The sequence below is a fragment of the Diaporthe amygdali genome (assembly GCF_026229845.1).
Source record: "Diaporthe amygdali strain CAA958 chromosome Unknown NODE_18_length_871485_cov_64_394520, whole genome shotgun sequence".
NCBI classification, from domain to species: Eukaryota; Fungi; Ascomycota; class Sordariomycetes; order Diaporthales; family Diaporthaceae; genus Diaporthe; species Diaporthe amygdali.
In genome coordinates, this window is record NW_026517038.1 from 215,683 (window position 1) to 240,376 (window position 24,694).

At 51.3% G+C, this 24,694-nt stretch overlaps 8 protein-coding genes across 8 annotated transcripts; 5 read left to right on the forward strand and 3 right to left on the reverse strand.

Moving 5' to 3' along the window:
• Positions 1-1,564: 1,564 nt before the first annotated feature.
• On the forward strand, positions 1,565-2,499 carry J7T55_004018 (uncharacterized protein; the record flags this gene model as incomplete). The annotated part of the gene is made up of 2 exons (XM_053144687.1): positions 1,565-2,070; positions 2,226-2,499. The coding sequence occupies 2 exons, from the start codon at positions 1,565-1,567 to the stop codon at positions 2,497-2,499; spliced, it is 780 nt and encodes a 259-aa protein (XP_052992519.1).
• Positions 2,500-3,205: 706 nt separating this feature from the next.
• On the forward strand, positions 3,206-7,385 carry J7T55_004019 (uncharacterized protein; the record flags this gene model as incomplete). Its single annotated transcript, XM_053144688.1, has 7 exons — positions 3,206-3,255; positions 3,309-3,523; positions 3,602-4,408; positions 4,476-5,978; positions 6,085-6,480; positions 6,618-6,700; positions 6,753-7,385. The coding sequence occupies 7 exons, from the start codon at positions 3,206-3,208 to the stop codon at positions 7,383-7,385; spliced, it is 3,687 nt and encodes a 1,228-aa protein (XP_052992520.1).
• Positions 7,386-8,482: 1,097 nt separating this feature from the next.
• J7T55_004020 (major facilitator superfamily transporter) lies at positions 8,483-10,326 on the forward strand (the record flags this gene model as incomplete). The annotated part of the gene is made up of 3 exons (XM_053144689.1): positions 8,483-9,049; positions 9,310-9,660; positions 9,775-10,326. 3 exons carry the CDS (start codon positions 8,483-8,485, stop codon positions 10,324-10,326), a joined length of 1,470 nt encoding a protein of 489 aa, XP_052992521.1.
• A 537-nt stretch (positions 10,327-10,863) lies between these two features.
• Positions 10,864-12,703, reverse strand: J7T55_004021 (uncharacterized protein; the record flags this gene model as incomplete). Its single annotated transcript, XM_053144690.1, has 4 exons — positions 10,864-11,876; positions 11,941-12,116; positions 12,178-12,465; positions 12,522-12,703. The coding sequence occupies 4 exons, from the start codon at positions 12,701-12,703 to the stop codon at positions 10,864-10,866; spliced, it is 1,659 nt and encodes a 552-aa protein (XP_052992522.1).
• A 1,582-nt stretch (positions 12,704-14,285) lies between these two features.
• On the reverse strand, positions 14,286-15,254 carry J7T55_004022 (uncharacterized protein; the record flags this gene model as incomplete). Its single annotated transcript, XM_053144691.1, has 4 exons — positions 14,286-14,398; positions 14,464-14,760; positions 14,825-15,040; positions 15,158-15,254. 4 exons carry the CDS (start codon positions 15,252-15,254, stop codon positions 14,286-14,288), a joined length of 723 nt encoding a protein of 240 aa, XP_052992523.1.
• A 1,277-nt stretch (positions 15,255-16,531) lies between these two features.
• J7T55_004023 (uncharacterized protein) lies at positions 16,532-18,339 on the reverse strand (the record flags this gene model as incomplete). The annotated part of the gene is made up of 3 exons (XM_053144693.1): positions 16,532-17,380; positions 17,474-17,933; positions 18,101-18,339. 3 exons carry the CDS (start codon positions 18,337-18,339, stop codon positions 16,532-16,534), a joined length of 1,548 nt encoding a protein of 515 aa, XP_052992524.1.
• A 2,118-nt stretch (positions 18,340-20,457) lies between these two features.
• Positions 20,458-21,606, forward strand: J7T55_004024 (uncharacterized protein; the record flags this gene model as incomplete). The annotated part of the gene is made up of 3 exons (XM_053144694.1): positions 20,458-20,532; positions 20,590-21,195; positions 21,379-21,606. The coding sequence occupies 3 exons, from the start codon at positions 20,458-20,460 to the stop codon at positions 21,604-21,606; spliced, it is 909 nt and encodes a 302-aa protein (XP_052992525.1).
• A 2,599-nt stretch (positions 21,607-24,205) lies between these two features.
• On the forward strand, positions 24,206-24,591 carry J7T55_004025 (uncharacterized protein; the record flags this gene model as incomplete). Its single annotated transcript, XM_053144695.1, has 2 exons — positions 24,206-24,358; positions 24,466-24,591. The coding sequence occupies 2 exons, from the start codon at positions 24,206-24,208 to the stop codon at positions 24,589-24,591; spliced, it is 279 nt and encodes a 92-aa protein (XP_052992526.1).
• Positions 24,592-24,694: the final 103 nt, after the last annotated feature.

Genomic DNA, 24,694 nt, shown 5'->3' on the forward strand with positions numbered 1-24,694 from the left:
CGCAGTCTACTAGTCTTCTGTTGACCACTTTTATTTTTTCAGCTGGGCCGAGCGTTTTTGACCTCCATAGCTCACCTGTCCCTGGCGGGGAGGGGCCCAAGCTTCCCCAAGCTTCCTTCGACTACTTGGCAGTAATCACACGCCCCCTCGTGGAGAGGCCTGAGAGGCAGAGAGAGGGCAGCTGGAACGGGGCTAGGCCCAGCTGGCGAGTGAGCTCGAGCTAGGGCTGGGGCTCCGCTTACGCTTATTATATTGTGGCCGCTGCCTTGATTTGTGGTGCGAACACCCCGGGCTGGGACCTGACGGCGCCGTCTGGAGTAGAGTGCTTCTGAGTGGTGTCTTATGGCTCGGCTCGTTCCCGCGAGGGGGCAAAGGAATTGGAGGGAGGGGAGGGGGGTGTGGAGGAGGTAATTAGTCTAGTTACTGTGTGTAGAAGGGCTAAGTTGCCACGAGCGACGCAGCGTGGCTGAAATTAGCCGTCTGGTTCCTGGTTGGTAGCAGGCAAATCCCTCTCAGTTCACCTCTACTATAATGGCCGGAAAGATGGGATGTTTGTTGTTTGTTTCTGGACTATGTCGTTGCCGCATGCCACTGCCAGCAGGTTACACAACCCTAATTCTAATCTTCGAACGCAGAGGCGGCTGCTACTACCTTCCGCGACGAGATCCTGGGGGGCCCAATGAGGTGTTATGGATATACTCCCTTGTCCCCACGGCACGGTGCCAGTCAGTCCCTGCTGGCCCGGTCGGGAAGGTGGACTGCGCGTCTAGAAGTTATCGTCGTCAGCCCGGTATATGAAAGAGGCCGGCACTTTGTCCCGATTCGCAACGTAATGCCATGCCCGCGCTGCATCCGCCATTGCCGGATGCCTTGTGTCCCGAGTCTGTGGTCACGCAATATAAGCCCCCTGTTGATGATGTGCATCGCTACGTCTGACGAGCTGCGCGGGCTGGACGAGAAACGGGCGAGTCCTGCGAGCCTGCAGGGCCAACTTATTTTTTTTTTCTTGTCCTCCCTCCGCCCTCCGCCCTCCTAGCAGCCTGCGTCGAGCACTTATGCAGCTGCTTTCTTGCCGCGCCACGCTTCTGTACATTAGTCGTCGATCTCTCTCTCTCCTTCCCTGTCTACCTCCGAAGACCCGAGGGCCTGGGCTAGACGAACCTTGTTTTCTCCGACAGGTTCAATGTCCGTGTGGTTTTCCTTTTCAGCTCAATAAGTACGGTGGTGGCTGCCGTGCCGCTGCTGAGAACTGGTGGCGCCCCGGATTCCCCATGACTGATGTGTCAACTCTTTTTTGCGTGCTCTGATGCCTTCTCCCTTTCTTTGCTGCGCCGCATCGTCACACTCGTTTACCCTTGAAGCGCTCGGTCTACCCGTCCGATCACTCCACGGCTGAGAGCCCGGACCCATAAATGAAGTTTTGGGTAGAAATCTAGCCCTGAAACCTCGTCGCGGCTTGGTAGTGTCTCTTGCGGAGTTTCCATAAACTGTGTCAGGTTCAGACTCTTTGCTCAAACACAAACTCATCCTGTTTGACACACAACACTTCATACTCAGAGCCAAGATGGACATCAACGAGGACAGACGCAGGGAGAAGAGGCAGACCTTCCCTGGTGCCTTCCCATCAACAACCAAGCCCCCAAACGACAATGTCCAGTCTCCTCCACCAGCTCTCACATCCGGCAGACCCTCGACTATCCACCGCAATTCCACAATTAGCATCAACAGAATGCCAAAAATCCTAGAGGACGAGAACTCCATGTTCACGGATGTCAAACGACGGTCGAGGATATCCAGCGTAGGCCCATACTACCGGTACGGAGAGGATTATATCACATCGTGGGACCTTGTCGGGGTAGCGCAGTCGCCCACCCCACGAGCGCCGTCGCGGCAGAGCACGTTCAGCTCGAGGGCGACGAACAGCGGGGACCTGCCGGATATCGAAGCGGGGATAGACGAGAAACTAACCCAGGTCCGGGATGAGGCCTGGGTAGCCAGGCTGGGAGGTTGGCGCCGGATTTTGACTCTCCTGCTGCTGGTGGCGGCCTCTGCCGTGGGTCTCGCAGTGGGGTTGAAGTTCGGCCTTCATAGCTGATGAAGCGGGTCGTCACCGCCATCGGCGATGAGAGCGGTACCGGTACTAGAGACCAGCACCGATGAAGCCCTCCCAGCAGGTGCCTAGAACATCGCCACCTGGGTGGCTAACAAGTCGGCATCCTCCACAGAGAAGCGCCATTTCGGTTCTCCTCGTGGACCTCCGACACCTCCCTCTCAAGTCCACAATCCTCTCTTGGGAGACAACCTCCCTGGCATGGCGCCGTTTCTGCCGCAAATTCTGTTACGCCAGCATTCAGCGCTATGAATATTGCCTTCCGCAACGCAAGGCAGGTCGCTGGTCCGGACAGCTCGCAGACCTTGTTGCAGTGCGGATTCGTCAAAAACACAGCCGTGCCGCTCGACCCGTTCGACGTCCTAAAGGCGCAACCTCAGCGAGACTGACTGGTTCTCGCAACATCGTATGATTGAAACTACTGGCGGAGTCAAAACCACGACAGCAACAAGTAGTCGATGGTGAACATGGGTCGCAGAAGAGGCGCATCGGAGTTTTGGCTGTTCAGCGTTGAGGCCGACCAGGCCATGATGATCATATTGGAGTTTTTTCGGACTGTTGAGATATAAATACCAGGAAGTCTTATTCATAAAAAGGTCGGTGGGGGCGAAACGGGATGCGGCTGCTTTTGTATTGGAAAGTCACCTCAAGCGCTAGACGTAATCGCTGGTATGTCTTTCCGAAGCCACACGAGATAAGAGAGATACGATCCAATGCTACCTATGGTTCAAGTCAGCATGCTCACCACAGCCGATCCTCAATGTTACCGTCACACGACCCTGTTTCCTCTCACTGCAGAGGCCTGCTCTCTTGGCTGCGTGGTTATTGGCTCATTACCAAGAGAGGACGGGAACTTGTTATCAGTCGAATCCTCTGACCGATCATGAGTGTAAGGGTGCTGGCTGGCTGTGTTGAAGTCTTTGAGTCTTTGTGAAAGACAACGGGATTGTTGGAAATAAGAAGAACCAACAGCCAACGAGGAAACTGGACATCCGCTTGGACTAAGCCGTCTCTTCCCGAGGGACCTGGACTCAGTGTTCCTTGGACGCCGGTACTGAGTCACTTGGAGGAGAATTTCCCAGGTAAGATGGTATCATGGTCGACATCGTGATCGCTCTTGCAGGCCTGCACGTCATGCAGATCTAGTCACTTGTCGTTAGGAAGCCGATGCTGACCATACGTGCTCTCTCGCTTGCAGCGACAGCGCAACTTGTGCTGCCGAGACGGTTTTCATCACCGTCGGGGCACCTGCGCCCAGTATTGCCTTTGGCACCACTGTCATGAGCATGATCAGCACCGAGACTGTCGCCGTCTCCACTGTCACTGTCTACCCCGAGTCTGTCTCTTCCGGTTTTTCTGCCACGCCGTACTCTGTTCCCACCGCGGCCACATCGGGTACCGGTCCTGCTTCAGGTAAGTCGATTTAGCATCTCTTCAGGCTCTAGGCCAACTCCTCTTTACTTCTCGAGTCTGACTGCTAATGTGAGATAGAGTCGGAGGCTGCATCTGGTCCTGGTAGCATCATCACCACGCAGACTTTCACCATTCCCGTTGGCCCTGCAGGTTCCCCCTTTACTGGTACTGTCACTCTCACTGAGCCGTGCCCTGACTCTGGTTGTGGCACAACCCCTTCAGTTCCTGCCGGTGCTCCAACTGCTGGCCCAGGTCTGACAACCTACTTCTTCACCACGACCATTACTTCTGGTTATAGCCCTCAGGTCGTTGAGACCAGCACTTATACGGTGGTCGAGACAGCTCCCACATCGAGCTCCAGTCACTCTATGGTTACGGCCAGCTTCACCCTCACTGTTGGAACCGTAACGGCCACTCCAACTTCGAGATCAATTGAGTCGACGTCTACGCCTGTGGCCTCGGCAGAGCCTCCACCATCGTCTGCTACCACCCCACCCTCTGTCACTCTTACAGCGGCTCCTGCGCCTGTCTCTCCTACTGTCTTCACAGTGACTCTGCCGGGCGTACCGGGCTCATCAGCTCAGGTCATCACCATCACGGCAGCCACGCCAGTTACTGGTGGCCCATCTACTGAAACTCCAGTAGTCATCACCGAGACGACCACCTTGTACTCCGGAACAACTGAGGTCCCTGGGCCGCCTCCTTCGCCATTGGTCACCTCTCTTGTTTTCACTTACACCATATCGGAAGGTAGTGTTCCTATCGCCACTCTGACTGAGTCGACAGATTTCACCTACGTTGCATCAGCGGGTGCAGTCGGGACATCTTTCACCACGGTGTCAACCGTGACAACATTCAGCACCGCCACTGTGTTGGTGTCAACTGGTATTTCTTCCATTTCCTTCCAGTCCGAACTTCTCTCTTTGAAGCTCTATTTCTAATCAACTTCCAGGTCCTTCGCTTAGCACGTCGAGTGTGAACAGCTCCTTTGTACCATCTGTGACAACCGTGACGCCTGAGCCGCCGCCTTCATTGCCACCCAGTACCTCAGGTCTTCCGTCCTCTGCACCATTTGCGAATAGCACTACTGGCGCAAGTGGAATTCCAGGCAGTTTCTCTACTGTTTCTACCAATGGAACAGCTGCTGCCACCAGTGTCATCGTATCTCTCAATTCCACAACAGTCATTGCCCCGTTCCCTACTGGCAACGCGTCTTCGCCTTCAGCCTCTGAAACTGCACTCCCTTCGTCAGGTATAGTCACGGGCAGCCTCACGACCGTCATCATCAATGAAACAGCTCCCGCGACAAGTGCGATTATTCCCGCCAACTCGACCACTCTTATCGCACCGCTGCCCACTGGGAACGAAACATCCGCTTCCATCTCCATCAGCGCAATCTCGTCTGTTGGTGCCATCACCGGTGTTACGACCATTAGCATCAGTGGATCAGCTGCCGCAACAAGCCTCATCATCATCGCCAACTCGACCACAGTCTTCGCACCTCTGCCAACCGGAGATACCTCCTTACCACCGTTGCCAGGCTCTTCTACCACACCGCCTCCTTTCCCCACAGACAATGGCACAACATCTGTTCTGCCGCCGTCCGGCACTGGTGCCAGCTCTCCACTGCCAATCTCCGAGTCTGCACCAAGCAACGCGTCTGAGTCGGCGCCGGCTTCGACGAGCACTGCTGTGCCGTTGAATTCGACCACAGCGGCCTCCCCCATTCCGACCAATGTGACAGCGTCGACTGCTACCAGTATCATTGTGCCTTTGAATTCCACCACCTTGGCACTCCCGCTTCCGACAAACGGAACAGCTTCTGCCACCAGCAGTGTCCTTGTACCGTTGAATACAACCACGGAGAACTTGCCTCTCCCTACCAACGGTACATCAATCAATGGGACATCCTCAACAGGCCCAGGCCCAGGGAGCCCACTGCCTACCTCTGAGACAGCTCCAGCACCTGGCAATACCACCGTGCCCACTCCACCACTTGGCAATGGAACTTCAGCATCAGGTGCTGCTCCTCCACCTTCCACGGGTAATGGGACGGCTCCCACCGCTCCTCCATCTGCTGGTACATCTGAAGGCGGTGCAGCTCCGACTTCTGCCAACGGTACTGTTACTGCCTCACCTTCCGCAAACGTGACCAGCATGTCAAATGGTACTGCGCCTACACCCTCTGGGCCTGAAGCTACTGCGCCAGCTAACACGACCGTTCCCTCTATCCTGCCAACAGGAGGGCCGTCGTCCCTGGCCAACTCAAGTCTGCCTGCAAGTCCCACGGCAAATGCCACAAGCGGTCCGTTGCCCACCTCAGAGCCGCCGTTGAACACGACTACGCCGCTCAACAGCACAACCCCTACTCCCACTTCCAACACGACTGCATCTGGTGGACCTGGTCAATCTGCGCCACCTCAATCTGCTCCCCCACAATCAGCGCCTCCCCAAGGTGCGCCTCCTCAGAGTGCTCCTCCTCAGGGTGCTCCTCCTTCAAGCGGACCACCTCAATCTGCACCCCCACAGAGTGCCCCTCCGCAAGGTGCTCCCCCTCAAAGCGCACCTCCCCAATCTGCACCTCCTCAAGGCGCTCCGTCTGGATCTCCTCAAGGCGCGCCTCCTCAGTCATCTCCCCCGCAGTCTGCGCCTCCTCAAGGCGCTCCTCCTCAGGGCTCTCCCTCACAAGGCGCACCTTCTCAAGGCGGGCCTCCTCAGGGTGCTCCCTCTCAGGGCTCTCCACAGGGTGCTCCTTCTCAGGGCTCTCCACAGGGTGCTCCTTCTCAGGGCCCTCCTCAAGGCGCTCCTTCTCAAGGTGGACCTCCTCAGGGCGCGCCCTCCCAGGGCTCCCCTCAAGGCTCCCCACAAGGCGCACCTCCGCAAGGTGGTCCTTCTCAAGGCGGTCCCTCTCAAGGTGGTCCTCTTCAAGGCGCGCCTGTTCAAGGAGCACCTCTTCAGTCCGCGCCGCCGCATTCCGTCCCGCCGCCATTTACGACTTCCGAATCAGCACGCGCACTGTCTGGTCCAGCTCAACCTGATCAGGCACTGTCCACCCAAATCAATTCTGTCGAAGGACGGTCAACTCTTTCTTCAGTCATCAAGGCCCGGTCAGAGCCTACAGAAACGGCGGCACCCTCATGTGATGATCTCGTGACCCAAAGCAATGTAGTACTTGATGTAAGTGTCTCTTGGATCATCATGCTTGTGCCCTCGCTGACGATCAAAATAGTTCGATAATCTTCCCGGTCTTCACTTGGCGCCTGGCACCGACCCTGAGGACATCGCACCTGATCCGATGTACAGCCCCTACCGCCATTTCACGTGGTCAGAGGCCTTCAAAATCATCCCTGCTTCAGTTGCGCCCTACAAGCCATCTTCCGGAGACCTAATGCTCGAGGTTCCAATTGTCATAAAAGATGATCAGCAGGCGAAGATGGGTGTCGGAAACCTTCAAGCAAACCCATGCTTCCGATTTGACTTCGCCGGCTTGCGGGTTGGATGCGCTTCCAAGAAAGCCAAGTGCATGTTCAACATCACTGGTCTTTCATGGGACGACGATTCTCAGACCGAGATGACTGTAGGATCCCAGATGTCCAGCACGCGCGCTTGTGCGCGTCAGATGAACTGCAAACTTGGGTCTCTTGTTGCAGACGCAACAGCTGGACTGTCCAACCTCACGTCTCTCCTCATAGATGTCACCGCGAATGACCAGCCACAGAAGTGGTGGGCAGACGACATGGCGGTAACCTGGACTGACACTTCGTGCGAGGCTGCTATATGCCGCTCCGGTGTGCGCGACATTTATCCAAAGCGTGGCCGCGGTCACGGAATGACTCAAATTGTCAAGATTGGCCATCCCTGATCTATCATGCCATCACACCGCCTTTATGTGCTGGTGTCCATTTCGGTTGAGGGTCCATGCTCAACGGCTTCTCTTGTTCATTGTCTTTACCAGACATAATTGTTGCTCATCTTGATGTTTTGGGAGCCATCTCTTTTGAGTGGTTGTTCACTTGCTGTTTAAAAGATTGTTCGTTTGTTCATCTCATCATAATGTATTTTGGAACCAAAATTTCGGGGCAGTAATGGCAAAGGAAGGAGATGGAACACAAATCACATCGCCTTCTATGCTGGCGAAGATAGTCTCTGGTCTCTTCGAGCTTCGAGCTTCGCGGCGGATCACAACTGACTACCATAGAAAATGCGAGTGTATAATTTATGATCTGAACCCCATTGTCCATGCTACGAGGCGATCTCTCTTCTCAAGGTCCATGTCACTAGATGTCAAAGGGCTTTACTTCCAGCCAAGATCGGTCGAACGCGCCGAGGTCGGCCTATCCGGCTCTCGGCCCAGTCCACGGGTCTCCGCATCATAGGCCGGGCTTTCGTTGCCGGGAATAATACAAAACCGGTTAAGCCACGATGTTCCCCATGCATTCGGCGCCCTTCCCCAGAAAATATGTGAGTCCACTGATCTTTAAAGCATTGAGTTTGTCATAACTAGTCCAAAAGCCTGGGGGCAGGATTTCCCGCCCCACACAACAGGGAGCTAATCTTCGCAGCGATCGGGAATTCTTTCCCGAAAAATTGGTGCTAGTAATGATTAAATAGCTGGTATCGCCCAGCTTAGAAATCTACACTGCTTCTCTGTCTACAGGAAAGTTAGTGGCAGATTACTCTTGCATTCTCTGCCAGGGCAACCCCCTTAGATAGGCACTATACTTGAGTGGTGACCTCTTTTTGCTCAATGTCTGGCCATTTAGTAGCATCGAAACCTGTTATCTGCAAACAAGGATGAAACTACGACATTGTGTTGTTTCGCTCTTCCCTTAGCTGCTCTCGCTTTACTCCCTTGGTAAAATCAGGCAAAACCAACTGCTCGGCCTGCCATCGAATCAAGATTTCGTTAGTACTCGCGATCAACAAAGGGAAACCGACAGCCCCTGCCACAAGCCGACGATGGCCCGCTCCCAATCAACAAGCAGCGGTAGCTCCGACCTTGATCCGTCGACTAGTACCGAAGAAAAGGGCAGAGATTCCATCGACGAAATACAAGGTTGCGGCAAAGCCGGTGACTTCCCGCACAATGACTCGGAGAAGCAACCTGCTGGGCTCCGAAGATTGGCGACGCGAGACTCCAACACGCAGGCTATACCCGGTGTCCAACTCGATGAGAGTGACTTCGAAGACAGTGCTGGGCATGCACCAGGTGCCGTCGAGGATCATGGCAGCCGTGGCAGTGGTGTCTCTGGCCTCGCTGAACGCGTTCTCAGCCGCACGACGAGCAGATCGAGTTTCAACCCTGGCCCTCCGCCTGACGGTGGCCTGAAGGCCTGGACGGCTGTCGCAGCAGGCCACCTGGTTATCATGAATACTTGGGGATATATCAACTCGTTTGGTGTTTTTCAAACATACTATGCTACTGAGCTTGGCCTCCCACCTGCGACGATTTCCTGGATAGGCTCTATCCAGGTGTTTCTGTTGTTCTTTATTGGCACGTTTACTGGTCGAATCACAGATGCAGGAGTAAGTGAGATCCTTGGCTTACCCCTACTTTTGTACTGCCTCACTTGCCCTCATGCTTTGTCATCTCCGGCTGCAGCACATCTTGGGCAGGCCGAGTTTCTAGAAGCAGTGTAGAAGAAAGCCTTGCTTCTATTCATCGATTTTAAACTCCAAAGTGACTGACAGACATTTTCTAGTACTTTCGGGAGGTATTCTTGCTCGGAACTACTTTCCAGCTGCTAGGTATCTTCACCACATCAGTGTGCACTAAGTACTGGCAGCTCTTTCTAGCCCAGGGCGTGTGCATGGGCATCGGAAACGGCTGTCTCTTCTGTCCCACAGTTGCGACCGTGTCAACGTACTTCAGTAAGAAGAGAGGGCTGGCGATAGGCATGACGGCGTGTGGAAGTGCGACAGGAGGGCTCATCTTCCCTGCAATGGCAAGGCAGCTGTTGCCCACGGCAGGGTTTCCTTGGACAGTCAGGGCGATCGGATTTATCCAGCTCACGAGCCTGATCGTTGCAAATATTGGGTTGAAGCGGAGGATCCCGCCTAGGAAAGCTGGGGCGCTTGTCGAGTGGGCTGCTTTCAAGGAGCTCGAGTACACCTTTTACGCCGCTGGAAGCTTTTCTGTGAGTCTCCCCTTCCCTTTTGCGAGAGAGGATCATTATCTGGCCTAGAAAACATCCATGGGCTATTTATAGCACGTGAATCTAGATCGAATGCTAACACGATGCAATTCCCAGTGCTTTCTCGGCGTCTACTTCGCCTTTTACTATCTAGCTTCTTACTCTCGCGACATCATCGGCCTTTCCTATGTCGACTCGCTCAACCTTCTGCTCCTCCTGAATGGCATCGGCATCATTGGCCGCCTAGTGCCAAACCATCTCGCCGACCGATGGGGTCCTATCAACGTCTTCGTGCCCACGGCCGTCATCGCTGGCGTCTGCCAGCTCACCTGGATCGCCGTGACTAACCCTTCCGGCCTGTACGCATGGGCCGTGTTCTTCGGCATAGCTGCCGGGGGCATCCAGTCCCTCTTCCCTGCTGGGCTCAGCAGCCTGACGACGGACCTGAGGAAGTCGGGCACCAGGATGGGCATGGTCTTCACGATTGTCAGCTTTGCGACTCTCACCGGGCCGCCGATTGCTGGCGCGATTATCAGCAGCTGTGGGGGCCAGTACTACGGCGCGCAGGCTTTCGCAGGAGGGACCATGATTCTGGGTGGCGGGTTTATGATGGCAGCTAAGGTGGTGAAGCAGAGAAGGCTTGGTGGAGGATGGAAAGGAAAAGTCTAGATACCTGTATATTTTCGACGGTATGTACATATACATATTTTACTATACAGCAAAACGTGTGTCAAGGTCTCCTCACGCACTCTCTCTCCATACAGCGTCTTCCGTTAATTTCTTCTTTGGCCCGAGATGTCGGCGCACTGTCCCCTGGAACACGGCTTATTTAGAACAACCAATGTGGCCGAGTCGAAAAATCTAATATCACTGAAATACCTCAAGTGTTAGTCTATCAACTCGATAGATGTAGAACCCCAGGATGTTGTTGTATAGTTATTTATGTAATATGGACAGTGGCGGTTGTACGAGGACAGGGAACGCTGCAGGTCTGCAAAAGAAACATGCAAGGCGAAATCTGGAGAGTCTGCCAAGGTTAAGTTCCCTTATCAACATTTTGGAATATTGTGAATTTCAAAGCATTTCAAAGAAGTATAGACGCTCTGGCTCGATCCTTTCCTTCCCATTCAAGTACAGCACAACAATACAACAGAAGGAGTTGGTATACCAGGCTGTGACAAATTGCTCATACACCTCCATCTGCGTTTATTTGGGTCCTTGGACGAAGAGGCCAAAAACATCCAAAAGCTTGTCCAACACGGTCGGGTCTCCAGCCGCAACATCGTCTAAAATCCGCCTGCGGCCCGTCTCGCCTTCGTCAGACTCCCTGGCTACGTTGGATTCGTCATTGCTCGCATCCACATTCGCCTTGTACACTTTCGACACACCATCATTGCCAGCAGTGTAGGATGAGAATGGCTCCTTGCCATAGGCGAAAGCCAGCAAGTCCCCAGACATCTGATCGGAGCACGCTTTCTGGCCCGTACTGAGGAAGTCATTGTAGTTACCCAACAGAATTGCAATGTCCAGCGCGTGAGTAGCTTGGCCTTGCCACATGCCGGGCCAGGGGTTGGGCATGTTGAAATGGGTAAGGAAAGATTTTGTCCCGAGCCTCGCACCAGTTCCAGCCCATGCTTCCGCCGTGGCTTTTGCGGGCTGGGCGAAGCCGATGTCGTTCAAAAAGTTGAACACGGGAACTTTGTCTGCGTTGGAATCGTTGATACCGTAACCATCCAAGATAGTCTTAACTTTAGCCGGGTCGTCTGCGAAGATCGTGTTGAGGCAATTCTTGAGGGACGTAGACAGGTTGTCAGTCCGATGAGCCAGAGCTGTCAGACCTATGATCATGCCGTCGAATTGCCCATCTCCCAGAAGGATGGTCTTGCACCATTCAACGCCAGGGAATGCCTTCTCAAGTGAAGGAGTGTTGGCCAGCGCGGTGTAGGTCGTCTTAGAACGCACGACGTCCCCATCGAGGGCTGCAGATAAGGGAACGGGCAGACCAGCAAGTTTGGCCGAGATCTCCTCGGCGGGAATCTTGAGGAGTGACTTGACTTGGTCAGCTGGGGAGAGACTGTCAATTCCCAGAACTTTTGCCGCAATGCTATAGGCGATTTCTGTGACTTCTAGAGGAATTGGCTGGATGAGGGGGCTGCCACCATATGCGGCCAACTGGCTGAAAACGGGTTCAGAAGACTGGAGGTGAAAAAAGCCAGACGCTAATGGCGATGTCAGCCTATTCGTCCTCGCAGGTTCGCAGCATGTCTTCTGTAATAGACCTACCAGCACCAGCACTGCTTCCCAAAAAGGTGACCTTGCTCGGATCTCCTCCAAAGCCCGAGATGTTCTTCTGAACCCAGCGCAACCCAAGTCTCTGGTCATCGAGACCATTGTTGGGCTTGAAACCCGCGTCTCTCAAGGCTGATGAGGCCAAAAAGCCAAAAGGGCCTAGACGATAGCTGGTGATTACTGCGTTAATAAAATCACCGAACGGAAGGGTCCTGTGAAACATGCACCTACTTAATTCCGACGGCAACGACTGGCTTGTCGACTTTCACACTTCGCTCTACTAGGCGAGCGAGGTCCCATTGCGGCCAATTTGCACTCCCTGTAACAAACCCACCACCGTGTACAAAGACAACGACAGGCAACGGCTCGGCTCTCGTACCCCGGGCGTCAAGGGATGGCGCCGATACGTTGAGGGTCAGACATTCAGTCTCGCTGAATTTGAAATTGGGATGAGGGAGGCTGTGCTGCAGCAATAGGTGCTCATTGTCACAGTTCCTGGGATCAGCAACAGGCAGAGGACTAGCCTGATGTCAGCCCAAGGCGTGTGAAAAGGATAAGTCTGAACAGTGCCTCACCCTGTCTCTGTTGCCTGGATCGGGGCCGTGTACGTCTCGACCAACTTCCCTCTAGCGAACCGATTCTCTAGCGTTGCATACTGGATGCCGAGATACTGCTCCACATGGGCTTGTCCCTTTGGCTGCACTCCATGGACTTGCCCCACGGAAGGGTGCTCGAGAATTGTTGTCTTTGATGCCATGTTCTCGTGACTGCTTACTACTTGGGTATCTGGACCGAAGTTGCGAACTGCTTCAAATGAAGTGAGACAACCAGACTATGTGGGACATATAAATACGACGTATTGAATGGGGGGAACAATTTTCCTGACCGCGGCAGCTGGCTTTGTGCGGGGCCGGGGCAGTCACGGAGGAAGCGGGGATACGGAGTAGGTGAGTGCTCCGGTGCTCCGGCACACAGGACGGTCAAGGAAGCTTCCGACGACAATTTTTCCAATAAACTATTAATAACTTTCTGTCATGAACCCCAAGGCCTGGAAACATGCAACTGCTGTTCAGCGGCGAACTGATTGGGCTTCAGTGTGTTTTCGGATGTCGCGCGGCTTGACAAGCAGGACCTCGGGCGAATGAGACAGCCCAAGCTCGGAATGCCACAGGCCCGCGGTCAGTTCCGGTCCGTAGAGCAAATCTGCCTAATATCACTAGGTCAAATCTCAAGAGCCCACGTCCTAAAACTAGGAACGTAAATTGGGCGAGTCGTCCCCCAAGCTCGGCAATCTGGCCCGGGACTTCCTGTGGAAGTCTTTGCTTGTCAACCGTAAGCGCCCATTTTGGGAGTTTGAACTTGTTGTCTTCGTCTGCAAGTTAGAAGGCCCTTAAGTGGCTAGTTTTCCGAGTCCTTGGTTGGCGCAACTCAGCTCCAGTGCCCACCGACGCGCTGGCAACAGCTTTGCAATGCACAAATTTTCAAAATGTTTCAACATAAAGCCTCTGGATAGCAATTCAAAGAGCGATGGACTGTAATTATTGAAGAAGCCATCCATAGGTCGCGTGTTCCTTTCACTATAGTTGGTTTCTTAGCCCTTCTGCGTAGCCATGCTCGCCCTTGCATGCATCTGAGCTTCCATGGATATGTTTGGATCAAGCTCGAAAGATGTGTTTCTGGCGATTCAAGTTACTTTCTTTCGGGAGCATTTCCCATTCCCAGGCCCTGAACAGCACTTGAAACCTCATCATACCGCTCACGAATGCTCAGCATTCGTTTGAAGTTCAGATCAACTTGATCCGAGAAATACCTTGACGGATGCTCAAGCGTCATTCTAATTTCGAAAGGATCATGTCGATCGAATTAGAAGATTGAACTCGCACTTGCCCACGGGCGCACATACCAGCACCAGCATATGTTCATTCATTTATCTCATTCCTGTACCTTGCAATAGATATGTACACAATGATTTATTGCATACAAAGACAGCATACAACGGGTCATGTTATCTTATACTTTATAACACAGCAACAACAGGGTACCCTATGAAATGTTCTCATACGCCAGGATATCACACGCCAAATTATCTTGTATCAAGTGATTTTACAGCGGTTTCCTCCGCAGCTTATTACCCCATTTAAGTTGTGCAGCTTGATCGGCAACCATGAACATGCCTGTCTCGACTCATCTAGGTCTTCTAGGTTTTGGATGTTCAGGTAGCAGGCGAAGGTGGGAGCTTTGCAGATTCGTCGAGATCAAGCTCAAGACAATGATACGGGGGAAATGGTTCATTAACAAATTGATGTGAGCATCAGCTCTTTGATTTATTGCTTTTATGCTCATAATCCAATGCTCGCAGCAGCCACCTCGGCTTCTTTCGCCAGTATACCGGCAGTGCTCACTATGCTCTCTGGTCTGGTATAACCCTCCTCAAATGGCAGCCTTTCGTGTTCTTTATTACCACATGTCAGCTCAGGAGTTACGAATTGTGTGAAAGAGGCCAAGATTCAGACTTACGAAACATAACCTTGACCCACTCCGTGACTGCTGTGGAAGACGATCCGTTGTTAAAGACTGACAGATACAAGGCAGACTCAATCAAGCTGAAGTTGACAGCGCTGGACGTCATGTTGAACTCTGGGTTCTCTTTCGCATCCGCTGCTAGACGGGCTGCCCGTGCTCGTGCAGCGGTCTTGACGTCGATGGTATCCTCAGTGAAGTATGAGGCCACTGTCTCCCAGATGGTCGAGTTGAAGCTATGGTTGTCACCAAAGTAGATATCAGCACGGCTTAGACTGCCGTCGTGTTCGATGACTGTGTTTGTCATTTGTGAGCAGAAAAGTCCGTCTGAAAATCTGAAGGGTAAGCTATGACGTACTGCCATGTCTGCTAAGATCATCCAAGTTGAATGATGAGTTGGTACCAGTCGTTGACGTCTCCAGGGCTTTGACGCCAACAAGAAGTGTTGCCGTTGGATCCAGGTTGATGCCATTAGTGAAGCCCGTCAAAAGATCTTCGAGCGTGATGTTCAGGCCGTCACGGGGGAGGTAGCCATGGTTGGCCAAAGTATTCACCATTGGACAAGGACTTCGTCCTGGTCAAAATAATAGTTAGCATGTGAATCATTCCCAGCTTTGTCCCAGGACACATAGCTCTTTACAAGATAGTTTTAAAGGTGGGTGATGTTACGAGTACTTGGAGATGGACTCACGGTCAGTTGATGATGGTGCTTGCCAGGCATAGTTCCCATCAGCCAGGACGCCGACGGCCAACGGCGCCACGAACAAGAGGGAGAACTTTGGTATCATGATGTTTGACAGAAGACAACAAGCTTGAGCAGCACGAAGAATTTGCCTATGGAGACCGCATGGGATGACCCAAAATTGTGAGGAATCACATTCTTTTCAATTCCAACATACACATTAAGCCAGGTTTTGTCTCGCGGCCCGTGGACCCCAGGAACGTTGGACAGCGAGGTTCCATCCCGCTATGATCTACGGAGCCTCTCCGAAGCGATAGCTTGTTTGCAACTCGGATCACCCGTCATCACAATATGCGTTTTCGCTGATTGGTGGTCTTGCGGCGTTGTATCCGCAGCCGGAGCATGCCAACCCAAATTGATGGCGTCCTCCGAGATCACAGTCCCATCGTATCATACGGGGCCTGTCAGGGATGCCGAGGTATATGTGCTCTTGGCAAGGATTAGTTGCAATTCATTACTCAACCAGCACCTACCTTCCCAAAGGCGGCTTGACCTCAAGGGAGTATTCTCTATATTAAGGGGAATGTGAAGTTCCTTGTTTTGAATGCCTCTGGTACGACGTACTAAGATTATAGGAGACTAGAAGTGCTCTTAGGGAGGCAAATTGGAATGATGCTCCGACCGACCGTACAGTCCCGCCATATGGGGGAAAAGGACCTTTGACAAGTCGACTAGCATATTTTGCACTTGCCTATCACGGAACATGCCGAAAAAAGTGTACGATTTCAGAAGTCACGTTGTACCATAGAGCGATTGATTTTGCGTTCATCATTCGGAGGTTCTCGAAAACCGGGAGTCTGTGGGCACGCTTTCAACTCTGAGAACGGTGCTCATTAAAAACCTTGAGTGCCACTACAAATCAATTGCCACATGAAAGCTGTCAAGGCATACTGTGAGTCTTGTGCCGACCGTATGCACTGACTGACAATTTACTCGGCTACGCCCAGGTCACCTCAAACCTTCTAGCTGGTATTTATACTGCGGGAAGTTGCAGACTGCCTGCTTCTTGCCCTTATTTCCTGGTAGCCGAAATCTACGCTCTGTACCCAACGTATTCGTGCTCACATAAGTCTGCACGATTGAACCAGAAATCTGACCGAAGTTTTGACTATTTGGAAATATCGTGCGTTTGACCTAATTTTGTCTCATTCTTAACAATGATGAAAGATGTATTGCAGATGCAGCTCAGTCTTGGTTGCGGTGTCGATACCGGGTACACGCCGCATTTCCATCCTGCAGTCACGTGCTAAACGCGCAGGCAGCAGAGTCTCTGAAGTGCTGTACGAATATGTCATACATGCATTCAGATGTCCAGAAGCAAATTTATACTACAGCAGCAGGGTTTCCCTGTAAAGTTGCAGCCAAATCCGGCTCCACCGTAGGCTCGCCTCCCTGGACGTGCTTCCTCTGCTGAACATCCCTTTTCTCAAGCCAACGCATCAGCAAGGCGGTTGATATGAGAATTACCCCAAAAGTTGCAGCAGCGATAAAACCGGCTCGGAACTCCGGTCCCATTGAGGTGCGCCAAGCTGCATCTGTATACCAAATTTGGTTGACGTATGAAAAGATATTCGAGAAGGCAGTCAAGAAACCTCTCATCTCATGATCCTCTGGCATCAGATCAGGAAACCATGAGTAGTAAATACCTGGAACACCAGCAGACATCCAAGAGATGTAAAATGCAAAGTATTTCAGCCCTAGAGGAACGTCCCAGATTGCAAGGACAATACAGCCAAAGATGGTCCCGCCTTGCATCACTAGAATAGCTTGCCACCTCCGACCTCGTAGAAGAGGTGAGTCGGAAAGCATGCCAGCGAGAACCTGAGTTATGACGGCGACCGCGGCCTGCCCGGTTGGCCAGACATTAATCTGATAGACTGTGTGCCCCGTAGCCTTCAAGTACAAAGCATAGAAGGGTTGTTGGACTGGGAAGCTGGACTGCACGAAGAAGTAGCCAAACGACAAGACCCAGAACTGCCAGGATGATACAATGCGGAGTATCTTTTTCTTGCTCCATGCGGATGCCCCTAGCGGTTTGTAGCCTTCGTCGAGGAGTCTTTTCCGAGCAAATACGGCTTCTTCTGGCTTGATATAGAACGCTCGGGTGTTCTCTGGGAAGTCAGGGTTAAAAAAGTAACCGAGAACTCCAATGGGAAGGCTGATCACGCCACACTATGGAATTCTATGATTAGTATGCCTTCACACCAAATTGTTTGACCGGCATTGGAAGAGGTTCCAAGATCCCTCAGATGTATGAGGACTTACGATTATAAAAAGCCACTGCCATCCTGCGCGACCCATCTTCCCATTCAGGCCATCGTACGCACCAGCTTGGAGGTACCCCGAAAACATTTGTGAGAGGGTAGCGGTGGAATAAAACAGAGTGACCCGTTTCCCTCGCTCACTCTTGGTGTACCAACTCGCGATGAGGTAGATTATCGTAGGGAAAAAAGCGCCCTCGCAGAGCCCAACCAGAAAGCGAATCGCATAGAGCTGAGGAACGGTTTTAACGGATGCCGCACAGAAGGTAAAAATGGCCCAGAGAATTTCCAACGTGGAGATGATGTAAGAAGGCCGTACTTTTGTGACAAGAATCACGGCTGGAATTTGGGAAATCACGTAGCCGGCTGTGAAGACGTTAGATGCGTACGTGAGCTCATTTCCATGCATGCTTAGGGCTTCTTTCATCCCTGACACGTATGCATTGCTGATGTTGGCTTGGTCTCTGTTCAAAGTATTATGTTAGTGATTTGATTTTCTCAAAAGAATTTTATTCAGGCTTCATGAATGCATCTCAAAGTATCTTAAGGATATCGCTTTTTGAATTCTTGTGCCATCTTCTCCCATCATCGATGCCTGATAGAAAGCTTGAGACATTTTGGAACCACTCACAAATTTTTGCAAAAGTAACCCAGGCAAGTGTAAGTCAGTAGAAAAAAGTCGAGTTTTAAGAGAAACTTCTTTTCATAGGCCGGCTTGTCCGGATCGTCCCAAATGAAGCGCTGGAAAGTTCTCCAGAAGGAGCCTCGTCGCTGTTGTCTAACATCGAGAGAGTCTTCTCGGGCATCCCCCGTCTTCTCCGAAAAGGTTTGCAGTTGAGGCCCGGTCTTGATCTCTGTTGAGTCCGACATCTTTTATGTTCTCGGAGGAATAGCGATATTGCTGAGTGCTCCTCGGGACTTCTTCTCGACTTGCCTGTAAATCTTCAGGAAGACTGGCGCCAGGGGCTTGACAACAAGCTTTCGTAGACGGCTATCCACCTTGGCGACCTTTCAAAATGCGAAAATGAAGTTTGAGTTTATTTGGAGTCTTTGCTTCTTTTGTAGACTTCAGCGATATCCGGTGGGTATTACCGGATGGCGCCATTCCATTGTCATATGAGCCATGTGCCTGCTTATCATCAACAGACACTCCTCGTGGAAAGCCAGCCTGCGATATCAAATGGAAAATCGGATCTGAAGGCGCCCATTCTGGTATCAATGGTCATATCTGATGTTGAGGGTTTGCACGGCCAATTATCGGCTCAATGCCAGCGGGGGAAGGGTGGTGGCAATCGGCGGTGCATATGACGAGATCCGCGCTACTCGCAAGCATGGATCGCGAAGACTGTATAAGCTCGATGTAACCCGTATTGCGTGATTGAAGAGGGGATTATGATTTTAGGATACGCAAAATGGCCATCAGTCTAGCTTCATTCTTATGCAACGGTGAAAGATGCCTTTGGAACCTCGAACGCAACAAGAAAAGAAATATAGAGTCTTGAAACTATCAATAGATTTGTTTGTAGCAATACAGAGATATCAATGATATGTCGTTCATGGCTACATGAGCGTTGCTTCTGTTATTTATGAAAAGTGATCTTCGGTTCTTGGGCCGAGGGAACAAGCCAACATATCAATAGTCGACTAGGCCAACCAACTATTTGAGGGATGAGAAAAGGGCTTAGCGAAGTTGCTTCGAGCGCCTTATCTGCAAGCTGGCCCATTGGCTAAGCATACCACTGGCCGTTTTGTCTCCAAGTCCAGATTGACACTGACGAAGACGTTGCGACCTAGTGACCAAGAAACTTCAATCTAAAGCCAATCGGTCGGCAGGGTCGGCCTGAGGAACATTATAGAAGGGTTCACGAAACCTCTGCATTCAAAACCAACTACCATCAGTAATAGTACTTGGTAGAAGAGCGGGAAGGTAATTTCTAGGAGTTCCCGAAAATTAAGATAGATCCGCCGGCCACCTTGCTTCTCTTTTACTGTCTCATAATGGTCGATCAGCCGCCGAGGCCCGTCTCCTTAGATGACGAGCACAGAGCCAACCAAAACCCGCAGAAAGAGTGATAGCCTCTACAGCTACATGTGGCAGGGGGAAGGGGTCCACAGAGGCGATCCAAGAATTCTCTCTGCAGACCGGCTACACATATGAACCAAAACACCCCCAGACTGTCGCCGTAACTATACTACATGGACGTCGCAACACATAGTGTCATGTATACAGTTGTCCCGACCTTTTCTACGTCTTTTTCGCGTCGCCAATCTGACCGACATTGCGTTCACCGGGATCATAATATCCATCCGCACCATCGCCTGAGATAGAATTCTATCTTACCACTGCGTCAAGAGCTCCAGAGAAGTCCGCATCCTCCGAATGACAAAGACGCAAGGTCATCGGACCAACTTTGGGCAGTGTTGCAATCGTCAGACGACGGCTTTCAGGAAGAGAATGGCCTAATCACACCCGTCAGTCTGTCTCGTTGCCTTGCGAATTTCTGATTTGATTCGAGGCTATCAAATATAGACTGTCTTGGCCATCACTTTCTGGGGCTACGATGAAATGTGTGAGGACGCTTGGCAGGACAAGCCACAGATTTGCGCAAGACATTGGATGCCTGTCGGATTTGGTGCAGGATTTGAGTCCAAATTCGAACAAGCATCGGGATTATTGGAAACCGACCATCTATCTCCGGCTTGGACATTCCTTCGAGACCCGCCAAGACAGCCGTAATCCGAAGTCCAGATGCCAGACGACCGCAGCACAGATGATGACTGACGCGTCAAACCCTGAGGGTTTGTTGAAGGGGGAGCAAGTGAGCTTAGCAGATTTCATCTAGAATTTGTATAAATTCAGCGGAACGTAAAGGACATCGATCTGGGCCAAAGGACTAGTCCCACATTCCACTTTGCACTGCACCGTCTCACTGCTTTCTCAGTACCTTAAACTCCACAATTGTAAAATTCACAGTCATAATTACAATCATGGTTGGTTTCCGCGATGTATTTCCGCCAAAACCAAGCTTCACAGAGCAGCATGTCGGAACTCAGGCCGGAAAGGTAACCAACCCCTTAGTCTTCCGATCAAACGAAATTACCCCAGCTAATGATTGACAGGTATTCATCATCACTGGCGCAAACTCTGGAGTTGGCTTCGAGCTCGCCAAAATGCTTTACCAAAAGAACGGCACTGTCTATATCGCCGCCCGGTCAGAAAGCAAGATCAAACACGCCATCAATACCATACAGCAGGAATTTCCGTCCAGCCTCGGCCGCCTCGAGAGCATTGTGGTCGATCTGTCCGATCTGAGTACAGTCAAACCCGCAGCCCAAGATTTCCTGAAAAAAGAAGACAGGCTCGACGTTCTCTTCCACAACGCCGGTGTAATGTTGACATCGAATGATGCCAAAAGCTCCCAAGGCCATGAATTGCGGATGGCTACGAATTGCCTCGGCCCTCAGCTGCTGACGGACATATTGGCGCCAACGCTGATTCAGACTTCCCGGAATAAGTCGGTCCAGCAAGACTCGATTAGAGTTGTATGGGTGTCATCAATGATCAATTCAGGATCACCAAAAGGTGGAATAGTTTGGGATGACGCGCTGAATAAGCCAAAGATCCTGCCCACAGGCATGGACCAATATATGCAGACCAAAGTTGGAGATGTGCTTCTAGCTCATGAGTGGGGCGAGCGTCTCGCTGAGAATGGAGTTGTGAGCGTGGTGAGTTTACACGGGCTCTAGTTCACATTCAAATGCGTACAGGACAACGCTTACCAAGCTTTAGAGTCTACATCCTGGGCTTATGAGGACGGAGCTACAGCGTGACAATAAGGTAATGCAGACTGCAATGGTTAGTACGGCGTCATATTCGAGCTGATTGCAAGTCGACTGACGGACCATCAGGGAATCATGTTCAAGCCTGCCAAGTTCGGCGCCTACACTGAGCTATTTGCTGGGTTCTCGTCAGACTTGAAAGTGCAAAATACCGGGTCCTACTTGATTCCGTGGGGCCGTTTCGGATCCATACGGGACGACATTGCCGTGGGGATCAAGTCAAAGGAGCAAGGCGGAACTGGCCTCGCGAAGCGGTTCTGGGAATATTGTGAATCCGAGATTAGCTCGTACAAGTAAGCTTGAGTACCTGCGGAAAGTACTCCGATCGGATTGTAGAATTTCTGTTGTGATTTATCGTCTAGATTCAGCGTATAGACTAAGTGTAGTGATCAAGCATTTTGTAGGACTACGAAGTTTTATTAGCGTATGTGCTATTGCTAAGACACACATGTAGACTTACTGCCTCATTATATGTATCACAAGACATATGTGGAAAGCGTGCGGCATATTATCACCTATTGGAGTGCGCACAGAGTCACAATGCCAATGCCGAATATCTGAACTCACCCACTGCCCTGGCTTTCCAGCAAGCATCCTTATGGGGAAAGCTTCGGCCACGATATCAACTACCCACAGTCCTGCGCAGTATAGAGGCCAACACACCAGCTTGTCACTCAGAAGAAGCCTTCGCTGGAAATCCCGGTTCGAATTCGGGCGTGAGGCCATTTTGCTGTCCTTCCTTTGATTGTAGGCAAAGAGAGGCAAAGAGAGGCAAAGAGAAAGGGTTGACCGCGATCATACAGCCAATCTAGAGTTGCGCACAAGCTGTCCACTTCCTACTCATGTAAAGAGCAAGTTATTTCCTGGTATAATTTAAAGACATTCGCATCGAGGTGAAAGTTGACTTCCAACAATTTTGGTGTTTGCTGACCAGGTTTCTGGTGCTAGCTGAGAGCATGAGCCACCTGGTCACACTTGAACCAATCTCAAGAAGAAACAATCGATGACCGCAATCTTGCAGACAGTGGAAACCTTTTTTTATATTGATACATAAGGCTGTGCAATATCGAAATGAATTATCACTACTTATTTTCGCATTCAATTAAAAAGTCTCGTGATGCTCAGGATCAGTTCGCTGATCTCATGATTGGTTAGATAGCTCAACGAATGCTTTGTTCACTGAATCTTGTTCTGCAAAGTCATTTTTGCTTTTTGACACAAGAGCGCTAGACAAGATTGGAAGAATTCGTCGATGAGCCCATGTCAACTCCTGAAGTCCGCCTAAGCGAGAAACTCTTGGATGAGATGATGCACGCTTTGGCGCACTGATGCCATAACGGGAATAGCAAGTGATGACAGAATGCGATCACTTCCTTGTTTCGGATCACTCCTGATCCTTCATCGCCTAGGTCTTTTCCCGCGCCTTCCGAAGAATTTTGTCTTTTTGAAACCCAGCAAAAACAGGACAAGGTGCACACAGCTACACAATATGCCTCATCATAATCGAGTGTACCATGGCGATCCCCTTGCCGCCACGGGCTTCTGGGGAACTCCTTCGAGCAGCGCAAAGTGAGTAACTTTCGTGCCTGGCTTGAAGAAATCAGCTCATTGCTCGTGAGCATGTGCGTGCTCCAGACAAACACTGAAATGAGTTGCTAGCTTTTGTGAGGAGGACTACGCTGTCACGAAGTACATCGCGGAGTTCATCAATACTTTGAGCAACCTTGCATACGGTATAATATCGCCATACTGTCATCAATCTAATTCCAAGGAGCTAATGTGCGAGTGTAGTCTACTACGCCTTGAAATCGCCATGCCGCGCTGGCCAAATGGGTAGATATTTTGGCATGGACGCCCTGGCAATTTCGTTATTCTTCGTGGGAGCGTTCTCCTTCATTTACCATGCCACATTGCATCCGGAGACACAATTTCTAGATGAAATGTCCATGTTCATGCTTGGCTCTGCCCTTTTGCAGCCACTTTACACCACGGGCTTCAAACCCACCGCTCAGAAAGCTATCACGATAATATTAGTGTCTACCGTGGTGGGAATCTCTGCCATTTATTACCAGAAAAAGCACATCCTCATTCACTTAGTTGCATTCGCAATAATGGAAAACCTCATCTGGCCAAGATTGCTGTACCTCATCTACTTTCGGGAACGGTCTGCGGTTGTCAGATCGAGGCTCGCCAGGCAGTTTTGGACAGCGGTTGGGACTATGGTTTTAGCGATAATAGTGTGGCTGATTGATTTAGAGTTGTGCTACCCGTTGAGAGATATTCGCGGAGCTATCGGGCTGCCTTGGGCTTTCTTGTTCGAGCTCCATGGCTGGTGGCATGTCTTCACCGCAATGGCAGCTTCGAGGTTCATCACTCTGGTTCGAGAGATCTGTTCTTGAAACTAAATTCCATGCTTCCGGCTTAAAAGTGGAATCGTATCGTGGTCTGATCGTAGAATAGTGGCTGAGCGTCCCAGGCAGCAGGCAGCCGAGCAGCCGGGCTATGCACTGCCTGTTGGTTCTGCTCTTAGGCAACCATGACGGCGTTGTTATGCATCAATTCTGTCTGCATTCTTGTGTTGGAAAATTCATTCGTCTTCACCACTCCGTACTTGAATCATACCATATATACGTGATCCCCGATGGCCGACGCACAAAAATCCACCGCCGATTCGATCTTGACGGCTCCAGCACTTGATTTTCAAATAATTGATATTTTCCTCCTTTGTTATCTGCCATCACCGTTATTCCATGCACATTGGGCTCTTTTCGTTCCCTACCAGGCAGGCGCGCACCGAGGTACTGTGCTTAACGTTCGAGGCGATCCTCTTCATGGCTTTGTGCACGAATTTGAAAGGGGTTACGCCCCAAGTGAGGACCCGGAGAAACCACCAGCAATGCTGAAGTTGGGGACGATAGCAGAGCAACTCATCAAAACTGAAAGCACTGCTCCAGATGGAAAAGATGCGACGGCATATAATCAGTTGGAACGACTGGCGCTCTCGATCGATGCCCCGGGACGAAGCCTGGGCCATGGAGCTTCAAGAAATGTGAGTCGCTCGTTTTTTGTCTTGCCATGGAGTTCCAAGATGCTATTTCGTATACAAACTACATGACATCAGACAGAGGTTGCTGATATATGTGCTTTTGAGGGCAGGGCCGTGTGCGGGTAGAAATCCGGGACTGTCAATGGTGGATTCGTCAGTTGGTATCATCCATGATCGAGAAGGATATGGTCACTAGTGAGGCTCAGCAGGTGCTTGATGAAGCGCCGAAGCACTGAGTCACGACAGGTTTGAACCTTATCTAAAAGTTGACAGCAGCCCGGCAGCTCGGGCGCTGTGTGTGCAACATTCAGGGCACAGCCTTTGGTCTTTAGTATGCCC